Source organism: Paramisgurnus dabryanus, chromosome 1 (assembly GCF_030506205.2).
Source record: "Paramisgurnus dabryanus chromosome 1, PD_genome_1.1, whole genome shotgun sequence".
Classification (NCBI taxonomy): domain Eukaryota; kingdom Metazoa; phylum Chordata; class Actinopteri; order Cypriniformes; family Cobitidae; genus Paramisgurnus; species Paramisgurnus dabryanus.
The window spans coordinates 49,783,601-49,808,191 of NC_133337.1; the positions used below are offsets into that span (position 1 = coordinate 49,783,601).

The 24,591-nt window shown below is 37.5% G+C and overlaps 1 protein-coding gene across 1 annotated transcript; it reads left to right on the forward strand.

Moving 5' to 3' along the window:
- The first annotated feature begins 142 nt into the window (after window positions 1-142).
- Window positions 143-24,591, forward strand: nhlrc2 (NHL repeat containing 2). Its single transcript, XM_065262659.2, has 11 exons — window positions 143-341; window positions 830-982; window positions 8,523-8,978; window positions 9,303-9,424; window positions 9,909-10,038; window positions 15,823-15,907; window positions 16,302-16,533; window positions 17,996-18,118; window positions 19,083-19,292; window positions 19,375-19,582; window positions 23,516-24,591. Exons 1-11 carry the CDS (start codon window positions 179-181, stop codon window positions 23,770-23,772), a joined length of 2,139 nt encoding a protein of 712 aa, XP_065118731.2. The 5' UTR covers window positions 143-178; the 3' UTR covers window positions 23,773-24,591.

Here is a 24,591-nt window from a genome sequence, read left to right on the forward strand (position 1 = left end):
AACACTCCCTTAATGCTTAAAACAAATGCCTCCAGAACATTAAATATACATTTTATGAATCTAATAAGTTTTTTGAGAGCAGCTAATATAAACAAATATCCAATGTAGATTATTACTTTGTCGAAAGTACTGCGCCTAAATGTGTAGCTCATTCACTGTGTGTGTTGTCGTGGGAGTCATGGCGTCTTACAGTAAGCTGTCAGCTCTGTTTCCCATTCAGAGCCAGTTAGATTACGCTTTGGACGACGCGACGACTCAAGAAGAAAAAGAAAATCTCATATATCAGTATTTGCACAAAATAGACGAGAAAGATGATTTAATTATACCGGATTTTGAAGAAGGTAAAGAACTCAGTGGTGGTCGCCGACTGTATGTAGTTCATCTGAAGTCTGGGAGGGGCTTTGAAACTTGAAATCAATTCGAAATAAGTTATTGGTATTATATACTTAATATATAACAGAGATCATGTCAGTCTGTGATCAAATAAACTACCCCACATGAAAAATACTATAGTCTGTCTGTAGTATTTACTATAGTAAACTGAAGTAAACTTCCTAGATACTGTTACCATAGTAAATATTAAAGTGTACTAACGTTACAGTATTTACTTATAGTTTATCAATTCAGTATAGTTAACATTATTGTAGTATATTGATAAACAAAATGTAGTAATTACTTTAATAGACTACAGTTTAATCGTTTTTCAGCTGTTTGTGAGTTGGCTGCTCTATAACATTGATCAAGTGCAGTTGTGGTCGGTGGCTATCGTATACAAACTCACATCTTGTTTAATTATGGTTTTATTAATGCTTAAATTATTATTCTGCAGGACTGGAATGGCTGAACACAGATGGTCCTCTGTCTTTCAGGAAGGAGTTGTTAGGCAAAGTGGTGATGCTTGACTTCTTCACATACTGCTGCATAAACTGCATGCACATACTTCCTGATCTTCACCAGCTGGAGCAAAGTTACTCTGTAGAAGGTACACATTTCTAAATGAAATCAGAGGCAGAAGACATTGCAGCTTTCCCTCGCATACACACTAATAAAAAAATTCATAGCGGATAAACATGGATGCCATATTTGTGAAAAGGGCTGTCGTGGAATTTTAGCCGCATCAAATAACACTCACTAAGAGTGAAAGTCAAGGTTCACACAGACACACTGTCAACAGAATTTTTTTTTCTGAATTTAATATATTCTATAGAATAGGCTCTCACCCCCTGGTGCCAGAAGTTTAAACCGAGAGCCCCATTTACAAGGTTGAGCACACATTTATAGTAAGAGACTGAAAAACACAGTCATCCCATCTCCGCCCATGAACCAAAGATCGTCATCTTAGTTCCAGCATCACTTAGAAAATAAACCTTCAATTTATCAATGACTAAGAAACATATCAGTTGAAGCGCATCTGGTAAAATAGAAGTAATTGTTTTGTTCTCAGTGAAATTCTTCCGTTTACTGAGTTTTTTCACAGTTCATCATTTGTTACTTATCTCATTCACTAGCCCCCCTTTATCTTATCTGGTAGGACTTTGCATAATGTCCTAGTCTTTGGACATTTTACTACTGAACAGATGGAAAGAACAGAAATCTTTCAATAGAACTGAAGAACAGGATTTTGCATTTAAGTTCATAAACTATAATTAAAATAAAAAATCTTCCACTACAGGGATTTGAATGAGAAGTGTACAGACCAATCTATTGGATATACTCTCCTAATATTTCAGATGACATGCTTGGCACTAAACACATTACTTTTTGAACTGCCTTGATTTTTATACATAAAAAATGAAATTCTCTCCCTGCATCTGAAAAGATGAGAAACTGAGAAAATCTGAGAAATCTCAATGAATGCAGTTTCATCTGGGTATTTTTCGTATACTGTATTTTCCATACTTGGGTTTCGGACCTACTAGTCATTTTGCATGCATGCATTTGGTGGCAAAAGGGGGAGCTAAACAATATTAGGGATGTGGTGATGATAATGTTATGGCTGATCGGTGTATATTAGGGTGGTCCTTATTTTTAACTTTTAAAAGTTCATGCTCTCACCCCACCAATATGTTCGAATACATTTTTTTTAAATTGGGCAACATTTTTTCAATATTAATTAATATTTAGAGGTAATACTTTGTGCTAGCATGTATAATTGTTTAATAATATATACTTATGACAGCAATGGACTTATTTGACCATGCTCCGTGCAATTAAAACTCCTTTTTTAGTTGTGATATGTCTTTCAAAGCAAGATAGCTTCAATGTGAATAAAGCACAATAGACAATATACACTGAGACAATGGCTGAAGCAAGTCCACTATATGGTTACTCGGATCAGAAGAGACTTAAAATAACTGGAACAAAGTTATCCTCCAAGAAGCAAGTTTTATGTGTGTGTTTTTAAATGGTACAGTTTTGCAGAAATGTGTTATTTTGGAAATATTCAAAGGCTTTGAGCAACCTCTAGATTCAAAATTTTGCACAGTGTGTTTTAATTGATATCCTTACACATTTAGGGGGTGAGAGTTGAACATTTAAAAAAAAAATTTTTGACCCATTATAAGGACCAACCTAGTGTATATGTAATATGGAAGTAGGCGATTTGACCTGACTAATGTCTATACAATGTGCTATTCAGTGTATAAAGTCAGCAAAATGCCAATATGTGGCTACCTACAATATCCAATCCAGTTGAAGTTTTCCTGGTTGTTTCAGTTTAAACACTTGTAACACTTGTAAAATGGATCATGCCGAAGGTTCACTAATGCAGTACTGGGACAAGTCTCTTTAGCTTGTAACTTTTTCGTCTATACCACCAACACATTCTTATTATCTTTGAACTTTAACATATATGAGACTAAAATAAACCAGAGACCAGGTCTGGAGCTCAGAGATTTGCTGAGATACACCATTATGCTGACCTGTGGCTTATTATAGCAGCTCTGTGAACGTTATTATCAGCCTCAGCTTTCAGTAGCCCATCGGTAGCCACTTCTGTAGGATCATCCGGGGGAAACTGGCCAGTCAGCCATCAACTCACTCTCTGGTATATCTCACACATTCACGCATACCTCCTCTCTGGCACTTCATTTAGGACATTCTGTACTGGACATGAGCAGAACAGACCTCCTCACCGCCCCATATCAAACGCTGGTCTCACTGTAAAATCTTTTTGTTTATTCGGGTGACATACTGTGCTGTTTGTTGAGTTCAAGGGTAATATATATTGATACTTTACTAATGTTTTTATGTTATTAATTGTTTTGAAAATTTGGGGGGGGGGTAAGTGGATATTGTAAGCAGGTCTGTAAGAAGGTAAAGCATACTGCAGTATTATGCACAATCAATTACTTGTTTTTGAGATCTACACTGTCACAAAAAAGAATCCATAGCTGTCAGTGAGACAATACCCGTTAAAAAGGTCCTAATATTTACCATTTAGTACCAAAATATATACCTTTTAAGGTACTAATATGCAGTCTTTATTACCAATATGTACCTCTGAGGTAGATTAATCGGCACCGATTCATTGGTGAAACAATCGGCTATCAGCAAAAAATCTGTCTAGGTGGTTTTTCAGAGTGCCTCCATTGCCATCATTATGAAGTAATTAATTTGCTGAATAGATGCTGCATTAGCAGAGAAACCACAGCAGGAACCTACATTTGTTGTTAAAGGAGTAGTCCACTTTATAGATGGGGCCCATTGACTTACCATAGTATTTTTTTCCTACTATAAAAAGTCAATGGACCCCATCTTTAAAGTGGACTACTCCTTTAAGGCTGACAGGACAAAAACATTAGTAGTACATCAAACAGTTACACAAAAATACACGCAGATAAATCCAAAAGTTTAATGTCATGATTATTACAATCGATTTGCATTTGTTTATTTCCAGCTGGTTACTTTTATCCATATTTTAAGTTAATAACAGGGTTCCTACAGGTCCATGAAATCCTTCAAGGTTTGTTAATCGGGGGGGGGGATTCAAGGCCCTGGAAAGCTTTTGAAAAAGACATACATGGATACAAGTCATTGAAAGTGCTGGAATCTATTTTATTCAAGAAGTTTTCTGAAAAAAAATGTATTCCCTGTGTAGTGTAGGAAAATATAATAAAAATTCTAGACTTTTTAAGCACACGTGCTTAAATGTTCGCTTTAAATGCTTATATCTTCTGTATGCAAATGTTGATTCAAAATGCTTTTTTGCATAGTTGTGTGAAAACGTCCCTGGTTACATATTTAACTGTTGTTCCCTGAGAAGGGAACAAGATGCTGCGTCTCCCTTGCCATACTTCCTGCATCCCTGTAACGCCGTCTTTGGCAATATTTCAGATAGCGATATACTTCCTGGCTCTCCCGTCACCCTGTCTTTGTCATTAAGCCTCACCATTGGTTGAATTTGATATACACATTCAGACGCACTTACCCCTGAAGGCGTCCCCAAAGTGTCACCGCAGTGGCGCAGCGCGAGTTCACGAAAGGGAACTGTAACAATGTATTTTAAAATGTAACACGATGTAACCTTGCTCTCACTTGAAATGTGCCCCACATTTAGTCCTTGAATTTGAGGGTATTGGAACTGGAAAGTCCTTGAAAGGTCCTTGAATTTGATGTTAACTAAGGTGAGGGAACCCTATAATAATGAGAAAAGGCGAACTGTATGCAGCTGTCGGCTATGTTATATCCAACTAATCGAAATCTGATTTTAGTTCTTTTTTTATCATCACTGCAATACAACTTTTGTTATTTTGATACGATAATCATTGAATGTGAAAACAGAAGCAAATAACGTACAAGACTACACATAATATGTAATTTCAGTTTTACCAGTGGGAGTATTTTACAGAAGTATTTACTTTAGTACCGGTACTTATTAACTTAATTTATATATTTTTATTTATACATTTATTTTGTTTAACACATTTTTATGGTTCAGTACTGTTGTTTTATAACTTTTGTAATACATTTCAGCACTGTTTCACTTTTAGTTTTATGTTTGTTTGTTTTTATCCAGTATCCATTTAAAAAACTATCGTCCGATTAATCGGTTATCTGCAAGTAGGGACAAACTTAGTTATCGGTATATTTTTGACCTGTTATTTTCACAGTGTAGATGTGCCAGGTCTAATTTAGGAAAATAGACACAGTATGTTGATCACAAATTTACAGCTTTACACTAAACAGTGTAGGAATCACAACAATATAATTACCCCAGACTGTAAAAAAAGTTGAGTAAACTTAAAATTTCAAGTCAACCTATCCCACACACATTTAGCTGGGAACCATTCAGAACATTGTTTTTATTATGTTTGTTCAGATTACTCCAGTTAGACAAAAACGTACATATTTAAGTCCGGTCAGCAAAATAATATTTGTTAGCTGGATGATTATGCTTATTTTATTCAGTAAACACATAATAATTAATTGAACCCTTCAACAAAAAAAAATCTTTGTTCAATTTACTTAATTATCTTTGTTGAAAGAACAATTTTGAAGTTGGATTTTTTTACAGTGCTATATATCATGTGTATGGTTGTATGAAGGGTAGTTATCAGTACATGTCACATGTTTGAAGCGAATGTGGATTGTTGTAAGCCATTCTGCTCTAAGTATGCGCACAGCTCACTGCACCAAAGCTCTGACTTTCTACTCTTTTAATATGATGAAAATAAGAAAACTGCTGTTCATGCTTTTTATACTCCGCACCCATACATAACACCCATACTTCTTGACATAAGTAGCCATGCAGGTTAAAATACATGCTTGTTGCTATCAGGGGAGATGAAAATGCGATTGATGTTATCTGTAGTTCTCCACTGTTGTTTACACCGGGTTGTGTTGGCAAAGGGGAAGCGTCGTTTAAACATAGAGAAATGGGATAGCGGTCCATGTGATTCCCGTCTCTGCTGCTGAGCCTGTGAATTTTAATCTTCTGATGGACGGCTTATACCGGAATTTAAAAACCATCATTCGTCTGCTTCATTCATCAATAGCTGCGTCGCACACCCCAGGGATAGAGAACGGGGGAATGTCACTTTTCTTGACAAGGCAGAGAAGTTCAGCTGACATTTTTGCTAAATTAGACGAAGTGAGACGAAGCGTACGCCGACTGTAGCGCAGTGCAAGAGACTGGAACAAACAGTGAAACTGAGTGCATTGGGTATAATGGGATGCCTGGGGGCTGCATGAGCTCTCATTCGAGTCCTCTGTGTTTTCTTGATGGGTTTTGACACACTGCATTCAGTAGACCATGTTAGGATCTGTACCTATGGGATTGTTATACATTTTTTAATCTATTTCTATATTTTTCTGCATTTTCTCCTGTCTGTGTGTATCTGTTTTGTCCGTTTGCTTTGTGTTATTGCATTATGCATTATATATTTAATTCAGAAGGACATTTTCTAAAGTGCATAAGGTTTGCGATGTCTTTGTTCTTGAGCTTTTTTATAATCAGGAAGCTGTGACTTATTTAATATAAGGTTTATCTCTATTGAAAAATATAAACAATGAATATTCAAGAAGCCGACACAAAAGACGGTTCTTTCAGATTTTCAGTGTTTAAGAAGAACAAAGTGTGTCAGACACTTTAATAACACAAACACTAACTCAATATTTGGCCATGTATTGTTGGTACACTGTTGGAAAAGATTTGTGCGACCAAAATTGATTTTCTTCAAACAAAAACATAAATGAACAAAATAAATGACCTTAAAAACATTGAAGTTAAAGCCGTTTCCTTTTTATCATTACATTTTGGATTAGGGCTGGAAATGGATAAAATGAAACATTTATAATTTCATCAAAGTTCCCACTAAAGGACGTTTTTAGCATAACTTTCGCCTCAGGGCTTTTTAATAAAGTTCTTCTAAAGGCCGAAACGTTTTGATGGATAAAACTTTATTTCTTATCATCTACATTACAGGTTGGTTCGGTTCAAAGAATGCTTAAGCGCTATCTATCAGAGCGATCTGATTTGTTATAATTACCTAATTATTTCATAATGGATGTGTGTACAATAAGAACTTAAATCTTTCTTTGAATGTCAACTCAGAATACTTACCGCATTAATTGGTATTTTCCAATAAACCTGCCCCTAAACAGCACATAACAGGGTTCGTACGGTCCTGGAAAACCTGGAAAAGTTATGAATTTTTTTTCCAAAGAATACATTTAAAGTACAGTAAAATATAAAATAGTACAGTCAAATATAAAATGTTAATCTTAATCAGGCGATCTTGCGATCAGACACGTTGAGGGAGTGCTCGCTCAGGGCTCCAAAAGCAAAATGCATCTCCACCGTGCTTGTCGGGATATCTTGACTTATAGGGAGAAAAAAAAATATATTTAAATGCTTTTGCATTCTCTCACAGATTTAGTTGGATAATCATGGTGTATGTTATCCGGGTATCGGCAGGGCTCAACGCAAATAATTTTTTATACTGGCCCGTTCAGGTTTTCACTTGCCCTGCCAAAATTTTCACTGGCCCCAATAAAAAAATAATAATTCAAAAGTCATATATAATTGTATACATATACAACAGACTATAAAGGTTCCCAACTTTTCTGCTTTACCTGTAAACTGACGGCAAACTGTGCAAAATATTGCATCGTTTCTTTCGTCGTGTTTTACCAAATTAAATGTCTTCCAAGATCTTAAATAATATACATTGATGAAAATATATTTTAGTGACAGAGGGTAAAGCACTGGCCCAATCGGGCAAGTTTCAATTTTTACTGGCCCGAACGTCTCTCACACTTGCCCCAGGCCACCGAGTCGCGTTTTAACGCGTGCAAATCTTATATTTCAGAAGACAGTTTGTCTTTATCACTGTAGCCTTTTTAAGGTAGTGTCAGTGTTGCTGGATATTTTATAAATTGTATGTATTAATACGGCTGCCTCCCATTTATTTACTGTAGGTAAGTAAACCTTCGCACTGGTAACCATCTTACTTGTTCATGTAAGAAAACAAATGGCCTGTCATTGTATTTAGTTTAGGTGTGGTCCATTTAGTAGATGCTTTTATTCTTTATTATGTATACGTGGAATTTTGTGGGTCATGATTTTTACCTTGAAAGTAATGGAAAAGTCATGGAAAGTACCGGTAAAAATGTGTACGAACCCTGACATAACACTTTGATTGGTCACTTTACATGACATGTTTTGACAGTAGGGCTGAATTATATTCATGAAAAATGATCTTTCTACATAATGTCCATTCGAACTATATTAAAATAGTTATAACAATTAAATTTTTATAACAATTAAAAATTAAAATTTATATAACAACATAAATGTTTCATAATGTCTCTCTGCTATCTGAATCAATCACCTATGTAGTAGTAATAAAAACATTCAGTTATTGCAAGCCATTGCAAAATGCACATCTGTGATATTTTGAATATATTGTGTGGCTGTTCTAGAGTCTGTTCCTATTGTTTTTGGCCAATGAATAATCTTCATTGTGGAACGAACCATATGCCATGTCAGACCACCAATATATTCTCTTCCATCCCTACAGATGGTCTGGTGGTTATAGGTGTGCACTCTGCTAAATTTCCCAATGAGAAAGTCTTGGAAAACGTACGTAGTGCGGTTTTGCGATATGACATCACCCATCCTGTGGTGAACGACAGCGATGCTCGTCTGTGGCAGGAACTGGAAGTGTCCTGTTGGCCCACACTGGTGCTGTTGGGACCCCGGGGTAACCTGCTTTTCTCCCTGGTGGGTGAAGGCCATCGTGAACGCATTTTCCTTTTCACTGCTGCTGCTCTCAAGCACTACAGAGAAAAAGGTCTGTTGAAGAACCACAGCGTGGGAATCAAACTGTATAAAGACTCCCTGCCCCCCTCCATCCTCTCCTTTCCTGGGAAAATAGCCATGGATCCCAGCAGCAAGCGGTTGGTGATTGCAGACACAGGACACCATAGGGTACTGGTGGTCTCCAATACTGGACAGGTGCTACATGCTGTTGGGGGTAAGAGCACACGAGGCGTTTCTTGAAGGGGATATTTTTTGTTTCTGTTTACATCTGGTATATAGATCTATCTCCAGTTGCAAACGTGTGTGCTTTAACCACCTGTGATTGGATTTTAGTGGAGAGTCTCTTATTTCATCACTGCATAGATGACTTACTACATCAGATTGTTTTGGCATCTGTTTTTAGTATTGTGCACCAACAGTTCTAGTACCAGGTGTTAACATGACTATAATAAAGCTGCTACTTTTGGCTTTGGAGAATGTTCCAGGCTATTTTAGGCTGCTTTGGACAGTTTTATCTTTGCTTTGTTTCTTTTTATAGGCCCCTCAAGTGGAAGGCGAGATGGAAATTTGTCCGAAGCCCAGTTTAGTTCGCCACAAGGGGTTTGCATAAAGGGAGACACGGTTTACGTGGCTGACACTGAAAACCACCTTATTAGAAAGGTAAATCAGTAAAATCAGGTCAAGACAGACATTCTGCTGGCAGCGCTTGACCTACATTCGTACCGATTGGTGCTTCAGACACAAGAAACCCATCACACATTTGCATCTGTCCTTGAAAAATCATACACTCTTAAGTACACATTAGCATAACATTAATGCATTTGGCAAATGCTTTTATCCAAAGCGATTTAAGGTATACAGTAGTGGCCAACTGTCATCTTTGCTCTTTATTCAAACATTTTATTAAAGATGCAGTTAAAACTTTGTATGCATGTCACGTTGGTGTGTTCGGAGTATAAACTGAATCTCAGCTTTGAGAAGAATTCAAGGAGTCAAAATGACAAAATATTACTACAAAAGTGTTTAAAATAAAGTTAAAGTTTATTGTTTTGTCCATTCAGCACCTTATATTGTAATGGTTTAATCTAATCTGAGTGGGCATTAAAAACAAATATTTTTGTTTATTATTGTCTCTTTTTTCCAGATTGATCTTTTAGAGGGAAATGTCACAACTTTAGCTGGCATTGGCGTGCAAGGCACCGATAAAGAAGGCGGAGCACCAGGACCACAACAGCCTATCAGCTCTCCCTGGGACGTTACCCTTGGCAACGCAGGTACTGACCTCCACCTAGTGTTGTAGTACTCGAGACTGGTCTTGGACTTGACTGTCTTTGGTCTCAATTATGGCTGTCACAACGATTAAATAATCATCTCTTAGCGATTGTTTGACCTCATCGCAAATGATTTCAGATCACCACAATGATTGCACATCTCTTTAAAAAACACAAGGGGGACCGTATCAGATGGTGCTCCTTAACTGACAGTGTAACAGCAATTCCAAATTTAGGGAAGTGAAGGATGCCATTCTTAAGGATCTGTAAGGAATTATTCTTTTTTGCTGCAACTACAGACATGTGGTCTAGTAGGATTGGCTACTATTTAAGACCTGTTCTGGTTTAGTCAGTTTATTTTCAGGTATTTTTCAGACACTTTATTGTGTTTATTTCTTATTAAGTTTTTGAAAGATATATATTTATTAAATAATAACTTTCAAATTTATGTTATGTGTATTAATATATATACACTGCCAAGTAAACCTTGCAAAATATTTAATTAAAATAATCACAACAATGTGTGAAAATTATTTCTAAAACCAAAAAAATTATAAGAATTAAATGTCAAAGCAATAAAACAGAAAAGTCCTAAAACAGGGCAATTAATCGTCATAATCGTCAAAATTTATTAGGCAATTAATGGTCAGCCAAATTTCATAATCATGACAGCCCTAGTCTCAATCTCATCTTAGTCTTACCGTGGGTTCACACCAGCCGCGTTTGAGGCGTCAAATTTGCATCTAGTTTGCCGCTTGAACATTTTGAGTTTACTCTGTTTATTTGCGACTAGACTACTAGAGCAAGCTCCTGATTGGTTAACGCCGTGCCTTTTTTTGCCAAAGTTCACATTTTTCAACTCGTAATTTGCCCCATTCGCGCAAACTAAATGCACGAATGGGGCGGAATCGCATCTACCACGCTATGCTAAACGCCTCATTCATGCCGCGAGGACTTTTGACTTGACTTAACATTAAAATTACTCGTGCTTGACGCCTCTGCCGCGGCTGGTCTGAACGCAGCATAAGACTTCATGGTCTCTGGATTTTCTTTCAAGACCACAACTGTGGGAATTGCACTAAATTGCTAGTGCATTGTCTGATTTGCGTGTTAATATCAATACTTAGTCCCTCCAGAAAAACACGATTATGCAATCGCATGATTGAATGCATAATCAGCCAAAGTCTGCATATTTATGTGGGGGCCACATTTTTTCAAATACGGCGCACTTTCGCCACATAAATGACAGATTTCTGGGCAAAAAATATGTCGGGCTTGCATGATTTCATAATTGCCGCATTTTTGTAGCAAAAAGTCCCTTATATCTTAGCACAAAGTTGCAAAATTTTGCATTTATTTTACACAAGCGCAGCCATTTCCCCTGTTGCCATGGGAACATTATGAAGTGATGTGATTATGTGACGTGAACATCATTGAAAAGCTGCAAACAGTTTTTGCAAGTTCCCGCGATTTTTGCAAGTTTCCACGATTTTGCAAGTTCCCCGCAATTTCATTGCATAAAATTGCATAAATATCTCGCATATTTCATCGCATTTTTTAAGAAAACATGCCGCAAGATCAAGGATTTTTGAAAAAAAGTTTTTCTGGAAGGACTGATTAATGTGATTGGATGTAAAACTTCTGCCTTTAAAAGCAATCAATGATTTATTTTGTATTTGATTTCTTTTGTTACTGTTGTGCCGTTAAGAGATGAATGGGTGATTGTCCAAAATAAATCTGTCCACAAATTAATACAAAGGCCTACAATAGTTTCATTCATTTTCTTGGCCTTGGTCTTGTCTCTGTCTCGACTGTCTTGGTCTCGGCCCCTCGAAGTCTCGTTTTAGGTGAACTGATGTTCTGCTCCTAACCTTAAAATTAATGTCACACCATCTTCCTCTTTCAACCTCACTTATAAAATGTAATATTTGAATCTGTTTTATTATTCTCCCGGGAGCATTTCTATAGCCTTTTTATTTCTCCTTTTCTCGCTTATTCTTCACATCTTTTGCCTATCTGCCCTGTCCATCTTGCAATCTTTCATCAAAACGTTCTCAGAAGTCCTCTCTTTGTAGATACCACACTCGCCTTTGATTTTCACAAGTGTTGGGTTAAAAAACAGCTTTGTTCTGCTAAAATAGCCTCTTGTTGTGTGGGGCGGCCCTGAAGTAAATTGTGTGGTCTGATGGTTGCTGGCCAGATACACAGAGCTGAATGTTTTGGTGTTGCCTAAGTACAACCTAAACAAAACCAAAGAAAAGGAAGGTGAAGTGATCATAGGCACTCATGTGGCTGTGGCTTAAAACAAACTTTGCCATCAACAAATTGTTTCGGCTCTTTGTCTTTAAAAGCCAATTTTTGTAAATGAAACTGCCCAAAATGAGATTCAAGTCCAACAAGTCTATAAAATGTAATTTAACATGCTTCGTAAATGTAATTAAAAATGTTTTATTTCAAGCCATTAGTAATTTAGTATGCATGTATAGCTCAACTGGTAGAGCATTGCATTAGCGGCACAAAGGTCAAAGGTTTGATTCCCGTGAACACGCTTGCTAATAAAAATGTAAATTATAAATGCGCTCTAAGTCGCTTTGCCTAAAAGCGTCTGCCAAATGCATAAATGCAATGTAAATGTAGATATATTGTTAACATCACAGCAGTAGCTGAAGAAATACGCATGGTTAGCATTAGCAGAGAGAGATGTTTAATGTGGTCTGTGCCGGAGCTGCGGTGTTTGTTTGATTTAAGAAGAGTGTGTTTGGAGCAAATTCACTGATATCCCTGCTGTGTATTTCATCTCTTCTTAGAAAAGCCAGAATAGGCTATGTTTTACTATGTAAATGAAATTTTATGGCATCCTGTGCCTTTGGGCATCGCCTCATGTCCCTGATTTAATTTAGTGTATTTATTACTTTATTCTTGCTTTAATATATAATGAAAAATCAAATTTCACAAAAAGCACATAAGTGACCCTGTCTGTGAAATCCAGGCTGAAGTCTCATAATCTAATGATGAGATGCGGAGCATCAAAAATTGATTTCAATCATTGATTTCACTTTATTGTCAATGTATGACCTTACTCAGTCAATACTAAAGATATCAAGGTTATTTACAGAATGTTCTTTGGATTATATAGGATGATTTTATGTGGAAAATTTGTGGTAAATCACAAAAGTGGCTTTTTCACAGACTGGGTCACATTTAATAGCACATTAAGAATATGGTAATACGACCTCGACAGGTACCTTTAAAATCGAGTGCCTAACATTAAAAAGAAATAAGGTTGCTTTCCATTTCGTTCTTATTTTAGTGTATGTGTTGAATATTTCAGCACAGATTGTTTTGTGATCCCATTACAGTGTAGCGCAGACTTTGCAGAAGCCTGTTATTGATGGATGGGGCAACAACAACTGTTCGACCTGATGGCAAACCTGCAGCTTGTAAACACTGTTTTATAGCAGATGGTGTTTACATGAAAAGCAGCAAAGACTGCTTATTGTATGGTTATTTTTAAGAGAGAGGCCAGAGTTTTTTAAAATTAATTTTTAAAACTAAATCATGACTTTTTTATGCAGGACACCTGGACAAACTAGTATTGTAGTTCTCCACTTTTTAAAGGTCTTGGTCTCGTCTTGGAATCGACCGCATTTTTACTCGGTCTCGTCTCGGTCTCAGACAAAGAGGACTCTGAATTTTATTTCAAGACCACAACTGATGGCACACTGCAAAAAATGATTTTCAAGAAAAAAATTCTTAGAATTTTTGTCTTGTTTTCAGTAAAAATATCTAAAAATTCTTAAATGAAGATGCTGTTTCTTGATGAACAAAACGACCCAATAAATTTAGTCTAGTTTATAGAGCAAAAATATCAAATTGTGCATAAAACAAGCAAAACAATCAGCCAATGGGGTAAGCAAATTTTTCTTGAATTTAGTGTTTAAGTAAAAGGTTCAAGATTTTTTTTCTTAGCCCATTGGCAGATTTTTTTGCTTGTTTTATTAACAAAATCCCTTAAATTTTATATTTTTGGTCTAAAAACTAGACTTATTTTCTTGGGTAGTTTTGCTCATCAAGAAAAAGCATCTTAATTTAAGAATGTTTATAGCCTAGAAATCTAGACGCACCCTAGCGGCCGCAAAATATATTTGCTGCAAGGGTTTAGTCTAGGCACTCACAATACACTTAACAGCTCCAAAAACCAAAATTTGGTCAGGCCAATCACATCGTGTGTAGCGTCTGTGGGGCGGGCTTAACATGATGACGACAGCTGCGACGGTTCCTACTTGAAAACTTCGTTCTTCGTTGCTCTGATTGGTCATAGCGCTATCCTATTGCGTGCAGAGGCATTTTGAGGGACAACCTTATATCCCGCCCCTTGCATTGAGCCGTTTGTGTGAAGAGTTAACAGACCTTACATCTTGATGTAGGTCTGGCTAACCAGGCTAGAATGTTTAGATATTTTTACTGAAACGAGACAAAAATACTAAGAATTTTTTTTCTCGAAAAACATTTTTTGCAGTGCACATCAGTGTTTTAATGGAGAGATTTGCAATAGTCTTGGTCTTGACTCGGTCTCGACCTGTCTTGGTCATGACTTGGTCTCAGTTTAGGTGGTCTTGACTACAACACTAGGACAAACATTAGTGCACCCTAAAGACAAAATCACCTCCTGAATGTTTCTGAAGTTTCTTTTAGCTTTTTATTACCAACCAATGTGTATTATAAAACTTTCTGTTCATTTCTAGAGGTTCTTTTGGCTGTTTATTATCAACCAATATTTTCTTCTTCATCATTTAGATGGGTTTTTAATGTTACATTAACCTCCCAGCTAAACAAGTCTGCTCCATCTTTGCCCATTTGACTTCTTTTGTTTATTCCAATCAAAATTTAATTGTCTTGCGGAAATCCTGCGCCAGCGCTTTTGGCCATTTATCACCGATTTCATCTACTTTGTGGACCACTTTCGGTTTTTACCTTCCAATCCATCTCGGGTCCCTTTGAAATTCTCTGCTCCCCTCCTCTCCATCTCAGCCATTATTTTCTCCCTCTCTCTCTCTTTTTTTCCCGCTCTGTCTCGCTCTTTCATGAATGCATGTGGTTAGGTTCCAGCCTAAAAGAGAAATTGTCTCTGATAAGCGCTGTACCATTAGGCAGCTGTTGGTAGATGCAAGTACGGAGACCCTTATTTCGAATTCCTCGTCGAGGAAACGCAAAGCAATGCTTTTAAGTATCAGGGGCTACTTAAACTGATTTGAAATGTAAATGTAAACACTAAAGCTTTAATAAGGTTCGAATTAATGGTGGTGAAAATTTTCAATACGTCAGAAAAAGGGAAATGAGAAAGTCATGCTTTTGAAACAGCATGAGGGCGAGTAAATGACAGTGTAGTCGGAGTAGCTCTTGTGACAAGTGGTCGAGTCGGACACCTACCCCTTATGACATCAAATCCCTTATGTTACATTATATAGATGCAAGCAGACTGCTTTACTGAATACTGATTAGCGGGTTAAAATAAATGTCTGTGCAATGTGCATGCATCAGTGATCTCTAATAATGAGATCGGTCAGGCAGTTCACTAAGGTATGATGAAATACGATGATCGTCCATACCATATTAGAGGCTCAATGTCATCGTGTTTAACCTTAAGAAGCTTGTTTAAGCCTTGCACGACGTTTGCTTCATACACATTCAACCGAGAATTCATTCTGTTATGTTTAGCAAGATAACCAACATTAATATCTCTTAGAAAGCCCAGAATGTTTACTTATTTTGTATTTGTTTATGCAGGCGGTGATGTATTGTGGGTAGCCATGGCAGGAACGCATCAGATCTGGGCTCTCTTCCTGGAGGACGGGAAGCTTCCCAAAGGGAGGTGAGCTTGTCTCCGTTTAGGACAGACGAGGCAATGTACATGCAAAGTAACAGTGAGACTCCCCGAATGATGTCACTTTCTGGGCAGCCACACAAACGCGCTGTTGGCAGAAACGGATCAGATCGTCCCGAAACAAAATGATTTCTTCACTTTGTGTGCTGTTGTAACATTTTTTTCTGTTGTGCACAGACGACACATGAGACTTTATTTGGCTCCGACTTTTTCTCAAAGTCTGATAAGCTCTTACGCTATTAGATGTTAATGGTAGATATTAAATGCGTTTTATCACGAATCCGGCTCTCGTTTAAAAGTCAGCCAAATGAAGAGGTAATGTTCAGCCATTCCATGTAATCACGCTAATCAGACTCAACCATCTTTATCTCATCTCCTCCAGCGACTGCAGAAAAGGAACGTGTGTGCGCTTCGCGGGCAGTGGGAACGAGGAGAACAGAAATAACGCGTACCCTCATAAAGCGGGTCTGGCTCAACCGTCTGGCTTGGCTTTGGCTCCAAAAGAGCCTTGGGAGTGCCTGTTCATCGCGGATAGTGAGAGCAGCACCATCCGTAGCCTTTCCCTGAAAGATGGAGCAGTCAAACACGTGGTGGGGGGAGAGAGAGACCCTTTGGTAAGCTGCACCTGCTGCGATCGCAGTTGCGTAACACGTTATAGGTGCCTCCAAACAGCTGGGTTTTATGCAATGAATTACAGTGACTATAAAAAGTATTTTTATTAAAAGAGTGACACTCCACTTTTTTTTTTAAATATGCTCATTTTCCAGCTCCCCCTAGAGTTACATTTGATTTTACCATTTTTGAATCCATTCAGCTGATCTCCGGGTCTGGCGCTACCACTTTTAGCATAGCTTAGCACAATTCATTAAATTTGATTAGACCATTAGCATCGCGTTCAAAATTAACCATATTTTCGAAATATAGAGTTTCGATCTTTTTCCTATTTAAAACTTGACTCTTTTGTAGTTACATCGTTTACTAAGGCTGACAGAAAATTAAAAGTTGCGATTTTCCAGGCAGATATGGCTAGGAACTATACTCTCATTCTGGCGTAATAATCAAGGACTTTGCTGCCGTAACATGGCTTCAGGAGGTGCAGCAGCCGAAAATAGTCCCCTTAGTATCTTTCAATAGCAGGGGACTATTTTTGGGCACCACGTTATATCATTGCGCCTGTTGCAGTCAGTCTTAGTAGACGATGTAACTACAGATGACTTTTTAAGCGCAATGCTAATGGTCTAATCCGATTCAATGGATTATGCTAAGCTATGCTAAAAGTGGTACTGCCAGACCCGGAGATCAGCTAAATGGATTCCAAAATGGTAAAAATCAAATGTTTGACTCTTTAATAAATGTTGAAAGTACATTTCAGTGTGATCCATCTCAGTTGGAGGCTCCAAAATAATTGTTTTTTTTTTGTATAAGAATTAAGGATTTCCACATTTATTTGTAATTCATCAGACCCCTGATCTACACTATATGCTATTGAATCAGACACTATAAAAATATAAGATGAATCTTATAAAATTATAAAATTTGCTGCTGGTGAATATTTTGTTGCCCCACACATGATTTATAATGGTTATCCAGTTCATTTTAAGAGAAAAGCACCACATGTAGAGATTTGAATTTTTATGAGATCATAAATTATTACAAATGATTGCACTTCAGATTTGTAAGCATCGCATGCTGTGTGAAGCATCTTTCTTTGGCAGTACGAGATCCCAAAGCCTTAAGTAATGCAAGGAGACGTTTAATAAATTAAGTCGTGGGGCAATTTTTATCATTAAATGAAGCTAGTCGATTTTTCTTCATTCCTTGGAGCAGTTCTTCAGACAGCTAGATTTCTGTCGGACAGACTTTTGTTACGGCAGGGAATGGATTGGATTTTGGCATGTTTAGCTTTTGGATTAAGGAGATTTCTCCTTTCCTTTGAGACAATTGGGAAATCAGTTTGTACATTGAGCTGTGATGAGTAAATATACAGAAAAACCTAATAAAAATGTTCATAACTTGTACGCATCAGAGCAATATCTTGTGTGTGCACGGCTTTTAAAGTTGTTTCGTTTTGCACAGAACCTGTTTGCCTTTGGAGACATTGATGGCAAGGGTATAGACGCCAAACTGCAGCATCCATTGGGAGTTTGCTGGGATGAGGGCAACAGCCTTCTTTACGTGGCTGATTCTTACAACCACAAGGTCAGTCTGCTGACAACTAAAACAAAAATATTTTGTTTTTATTTGTATTTCCCTGCAAATGCAGCTTATTTGTGTCTTTTTAAGAATGAATTACTTAAGATTTTTTTCTGGCAGGCAAAAACAACAGATGCAAATGAAACAATAACACTGCATTGCATTATTTAATAAACCACATGGCATCTTAAATAAATAAATAAATAATTATTTACTCACCCTTAAAATAATACTACAGCCAACTATATCAAAATTACCCCATGATCTCCTCCAAGCTTTATAATGGGAGAAAACAGGGATCAGGGAACAACTTCTGACTTTAAAGGGATAGTTCGGCCAAAAATGATATTAAACCCACGATTTACTCAACCCCAAGCTGTCCGAGTTGCATATGTCCATCGTTTTTCAGACAAACACATTTTCGGATATTTTAGAAAATGTTTTAGATCTTTCAGTTGATTAAATGTAATGTTACGGGGTCCACCCATAGTCCACAACCTTCAAGTCCAAAAAAAGTGCGTCCATCCTTCACAAATTAAATCCAAACGGCTCCAGGATGATAAACAAAGGTCTTCTGAGGGTAATCCGCGGGGTTTTTGTAGAAATATCCATATTTAAAACTTTATTAACGAAAATAAATACCTTCCGGTAGCGCCGGCATCTTAGTCGCATCCGCATTCAGGATGAGAGCTTACACAGCATACGGAGGCTACTCTGCGGCTGCTCTGTGCCCCCGCCCTCCGAATTTGTCATACGTCACTAAGAAAAGTGCGTACACTACGCTAAAAGTCTCTCCTGAATGCGGACGCGACTAAGATGGCGGCACTACCGGAAGGTATTTATTTTCGATAATAAAGTTAATAAATGATCAATGATGCTCCAATACTGTGACGTTACTTTAACATCAGGATGGTTTTGCACGGTTAAACTACCAATGGCCTACAAAAATAAATAAAGAGCTTTTTTGCAGATCAAAGTGGTGGATCCAAAGACAAAGCAGTGCAGGGGTTTGGCAGGCACAGGAGAGGCTGGAAATAAGCTTGGTCCAAATTTCTTGGAGTCCAGTTTCAATGAACCTGGAGGCCTGTGTGTGGACGAGCAGAAGAAGCTTTTGTATGTAGCAGACACCAACAACCATCGCATCAAAGTTTTGGACCTGGAAACTAAAGCGGTCTCTGTGGTGAGTTTCATATTCGGGTTGCTTGCATATATGCAGTTGTCATTTTGAAAGTTACTGACTGGCATTTGGCTTTCTCTGTTAGTTTTCTATTGTAGTGAAATCAGAGGTCGACTCCAGCAGACCTGTGGTAAAAAAGGTTCCCAAGCTTCCCAAATCAGCCCCGATCCTTACAATGCCATCCATCACTGTATCTGCAGGGCATTCTGTCACTCTTTTACTAAAACTGGCTTTACCAGCCGGGACCAAACTGACTGAAGAAGCTCCTAGTTTTTGGAGCCTATCTGCAGAAGGTAAAAAAATTACTGATTTAAACTTCTGTCAGTTTCTCACCCAAAGTTTCTTACTGTACTTAAAAAAAATAATAAAAGCAACTGTGTGGGTGTAGTTACAACATTTTGCCTTTGTGGGGCAGTGTAGCGTTCCTTACTGGATTGTTGTATTCACACATTTTCAGCAGGTTTTTAGGGACCAGCTGGCTGTACTGTAAGACGATCCAAGGATATATAAACAATTCATTTATGCTTCCTGACACACAGTCAACCCCTCATTCTAGTTTACTCTTCCCATCTCTGGCATCCATTTTCATCATTATTTCTGCCTCGTTCTCTGTCCGTCTGCTGCAACATTTGTCTCGGTGTTTCTTCCCTCCAATCCCACCCAAACGCTTCCAGGATTAATAATCAGTCCAGGCATCAGAGACTGCTGCTCATCGCAACCTGGTTGTTTGTCTGAGCTTCATATCTGAACGCTGTACCATCCAATAAACAAACACATAATTAGTTCACGCAGGTGACCGCAGTTACAGTGACAAAAAGGGGTTATTCTGCATAATTGGAACAAAGATGCCCATTAGATTTTATATAATAAATAGACATCAGTGGGCGTTGAAGGCTCTGTAACCTCGATTAATAGTCCTGTCTGACTTTGATTGATCGACTGTAGTTAAGCGCTGTACTGTAAGTGCTTGTTTGTGGGTGGCTTTCTGTGAATTTTGTTAATGTGTTTCTGTGTTATATTGAAAATGAGTGTGAGGTTTCTATATTTTGACCCCTTTAAAGGTATTATGTTTATGTAATTCATATACATCACTTTACTTATCTTTGTGGAACAATGGGTGGGAAAAGAAAAAAAATCATCCAAATGTGACCCTATCTGTGAAGTCCAGGCTACAGTGTCATAATCTTATTATGATATTTGGAGCATTGAAGTTTCAATATCTATTGATTTCAATATTTAAGTCAATATTAAAGATATCAAGGTTATAATAGGGATGGCAGTATGAACAAAATCTTATATCACGGTTTGCGAACTGTTTGCATCACGGTAGAGTTTTCTTTTAATAAGGTTTTTATGTTATTCAAATTTTAAATGCCATAGAATTTTCATAATTTTTATTAGTGACGCACCGATGTATCGGCCGCCGATATTTATCGGCCGATTTTTGATGAATTTGAAACCATTGGCAATAGCACGAGAAAGGCCGATACCGATTCTTTATTAATTAACTGCATAAAGAAATCCATTATATGTAAAAAAATGAGTTAATGTTGTTAATAAAATAAATACTGAATAGCAAAAACCACCTTTGAAGGTTGTCATGCTGTCTTATTATATTTGTTTTAGCTTAATTTGTGCCTCTCTTATTATGTTGGTCAGTTGAATGTTAATTAGATCCAATCCATGTTCAGTAAAAATAATTTGATGCAGAAATAAACTAGCTAATAGACCAACTGTATAGTATTGTATACAAGTGTTTAATATCGGTATCGGCCAGAAGTTGTCTGTTTAAATCGGTATCGGCCCAAAAAAATCCTATCGGTGCATCCCTAATTTTTATTAAAGGTAGAAAAGTGATTTAGTCAAGAGCATATTCTCTCAATGCTGTCTGACAGGAGCAAAATTAGGTAACTTCCCCTTTAAGACCAAAGTCCGGATCCAGTATACTGTTACACATGCATTTTCTTTTTCAGCTGTTTACTTTCTCTTAAGACCTAAAAAGTCATGTTTATGAGGATACTTGCAAAAGCAGCAAAAATGCTCACGAGCTCAATGAGCACCGGATATGTGGATTGCACGCTCCTCTCACACAGAAACAGTGTGCGCATTTAGCACTGCTGTTTGTGTTTCAGTGGCTTACTGTGCGTTCATACCAGATCAAGGACTTTGCTGCTGTAACATGGCTGCAGCAGGTGCAATGATATTACGCAGCGCCTGAAAATAGTCCCCTGCTATTGAAAGTAACCAAGGGGACTATTTTCTGGCAATGCGTAATATCACTATGCCTGCTGCAGTCATGTTACATCAGCAACGTCCTTGATTATTACACCATGAGAATATAGATCCTAGCCATATCTGCCCAGAAAATCGCAACTTTTAATTTTCTGTCTGTCTTAGTACACGATGTTACTAGAGAAGAGTCAGGTTTTAAATAGGAAAAAGATCAAAACTGTTTGGTTATTTTTTAGCGTGATGCTAATGGTCTAATCAGATTCAATGGATTATGCTAAGCTATGCTAAAAGTGGTAGCGTCAGACCCAGAGATCAGCTGAATGGATTCCAAAATGGTTAAAATGTTTAACTCTAGGGGAGCTGGATATGAGCATATTTTCAAAAAAAGTGGAGTGTCCCTTTAACACGTGTCATTCGCCGGTGAAATTTGCACCATTTGTGCGTGAAAATTTCCCGGCTTTAGTTGTTTGTGTGTGTGTATGTTTTATTCCTGTTTCTATAAAAGTACAAAGCTGTGTCGTACTGCTCCGGATGTCCACATACAGCAACAATGATTTTGTCCTCCATTGTTGTGTAATATTTCTGCCATCTGCTCGCTATGTCGTAATCACGTTACTATTAGAGCAAGCCCCTGATTGGGTGTATTTACCAAAGTTTAGATTTTTTGCGCCGCAGGATGTCTACCGCATCTTTTCATTGACTTATAGGTGCCATAGCAAAAAAAAACTGTATTTACCTAGGCATACATGAATAAGAGTTTTGTACATGGTAATGAAATATCGTGTGCCTTAAATGTATTTGTTTCCTCATTTTTATGTAAACCTCGTGCATGCAAAAGACTGCTGGAAAACAGGCCAATCTCAACATAACACCGACTAGTTTATATGTTAAAGGTGCCAAACAAATGGTTATATTGTTCTGTACATTATTTAGAATGATTTTATGTAGAAACAGTACAGTAAATAATAAAAAAAGCCTTTAGCTGCATGGCTTTTCACAATTGCTGGGTCACAAATTTGTTCTTACAAATGCATATTACTTTGTTTTTTTAGTTAGTTGGATTACTTAAATAATGAATGTATGTGTATTTTCTAAATATATAGATATATAGTGCATATAGAAAGATAACTTGACAGCATTTTAATATAAAATTATTTGTGTTAAACGAACTGAAAAAAGAAAGTTGCGTACATCTGGAATTACATTTTTTATATTTGGGTGAATTCTTTTTTTTTTCAAAAGCAGTCTAAATTGGTCTTATTTATACATATTGCTTAGACTAGGTTGATGTTAAAATATTTTGTGTGGTCCGTGTTTAACCTAAAATGATGAGACATAATATGTTTCTAGATGGTTAAATAAAGAAATCCCTGCATAAAGGGCCCTGGGATAAATAACCTCTTCATGAAAAGTAAATGTATGTCTGTAGTGTTTACACGGTTGTTCTGTTTCATCCCCATAGATCTTTTCTCTCTTCCTCTGCTGTCTTTTGCCTGACTGGGGATCGTTTGATTGGACACTGTCCTAATTCTATCTGGCATTTGTCTTTGTAGTCTGCCCTTGATTCAAGGCCATTGACACACACCTGGTACACACTGCAGTGCAGAAACATTGCATAAAGGCGTGTTTTTTGCCCCACTAAAGCACGCCAATTTCTTGTGCATGATTGTATCAGGACCTCAAAAATAGTTATGTGTAGTATGCAAAGCAAGTAGGGCATGCATTAAATGTCCGGTGAGGGACAGAACCGTCTGAAACATACAGGAGTGCTTAAGTGGTTTTGGCGTACGATTGTGTTGTTGTTGTTGTTATGATTATGCATTCTTTGCCTACACCACCCAACACAAATCTTCAAAAGTATTGGGCGGTGGTGTACTAGTATTGTTTTGCACCCAAGCACCAGGTGCTACAAGACCCAATTGGTCTGCCAGAAAAACCAAAAGCATTACAGGAAATGCTTTTGACCGCACACTGAAATGTTTATTCCCCTGCAGGTAATGAATGGCTCCTGGAAGGTCAGGATGTGACGGGGAACATCCGCCATCTCTCAGAACCCATCGTCATCGCCTCCTCAATCCCGGCAGTCCCTCTCTCCCCAAACCCCACGTTGACGCTCGATGCCTGGATCTACTGCTGCCTTAGTGAGGGTGGGGCTTGCATGATGAAGGCGGTGTCCTTCAGACAACCTCTCCTGATTGGCTCCACCCACAAGGAAGGAACTGTTTCAGTGACACTTGAACATGCTTTTTAGAACAGGCTCAAATCATCCTCCAGTTTATTTCAGACAGACTATTAAATAAGCTTGTGTGCGTCATGATTTGACGGGTAAATATTGACAAAGTGCCTCTTTCTCATCAGCAATATTTTGTACCCAGTGGTTCTGTTTTGTGTCACATGATAAAGCCTTCTTAATAATATCTTGTTAGCATTACTAACCATTTTTATTCACTCCAATAATGACTGAAATTTTGAATTGTAGTTTTAAAATGTAGCCAGTGTCAGCATTTAAATTATAGTGAATTGTATATTTATTTTTTCTCACTGTATAATATCATAAGGAAATCTTCTAGATAAGTTAAGTCAGGCTTAATGCTGTTTAATGGACATTATTTATTGTTTTTGTACCAGGCTTGAGTGCCTTTCTGATGAGCAATCGCTTTATAAGGAATGAATTATGGGTTGGAAATCAAGCGGTGGCATTCCTATGTGACCCATTTACATCAAGCCATTAATGTTTCTTAAAATAATAGCCTGTCAGAATGGTTAGGCATTAACAAGGGGAATTGCAAAGCAAGCTGATGCATCATACAGTAGATGTGCGCGAAGATCATGCATGAAATATAAATTAGACCAGGTTTTCAGATACAGTGATGGTCACTAAACTTGTTCTGTTTTTCTTTTTTGGCTGCTTTTTTCTATGGCTATAAACTATTTAATAAACAACAAAAACTGTATCTCTCTCTCTCTCTCTCTCCCCCTGCTGAGGGCAGCTCTTTTATACAGGCTTTAAATTCTGCACTTTAACAGATTAATTGGATGCTGTGGTCTAATAAAGATTATTTTCCCAGCG

Excerpts from the sequence above, each read along its gene's own strand:
- nhlrc2 (XM_065262659.2), top strand. The coding sequence starts at position 179 with ATGGCGTCTTACAGTAAGCTGTCAGCTCTGTTTCCCATTCAGAGCCAG. Across the intron at positions 983-8,522 it reads GCAAAGTTACTCTGTAGAAG|ATGGTCTGGTGGTTATAGGT; the intron begins GTACACATTTCT and ends CCATCCCTACAG. Across the intron at positions 19,583-23,515 it reads TTGGAGCCTATCTGCAGAAG|GTAATGAATGGCTCCTGGAA; the intron begins GTAAAAAAATTA and ends ATTCCCCTGCAG.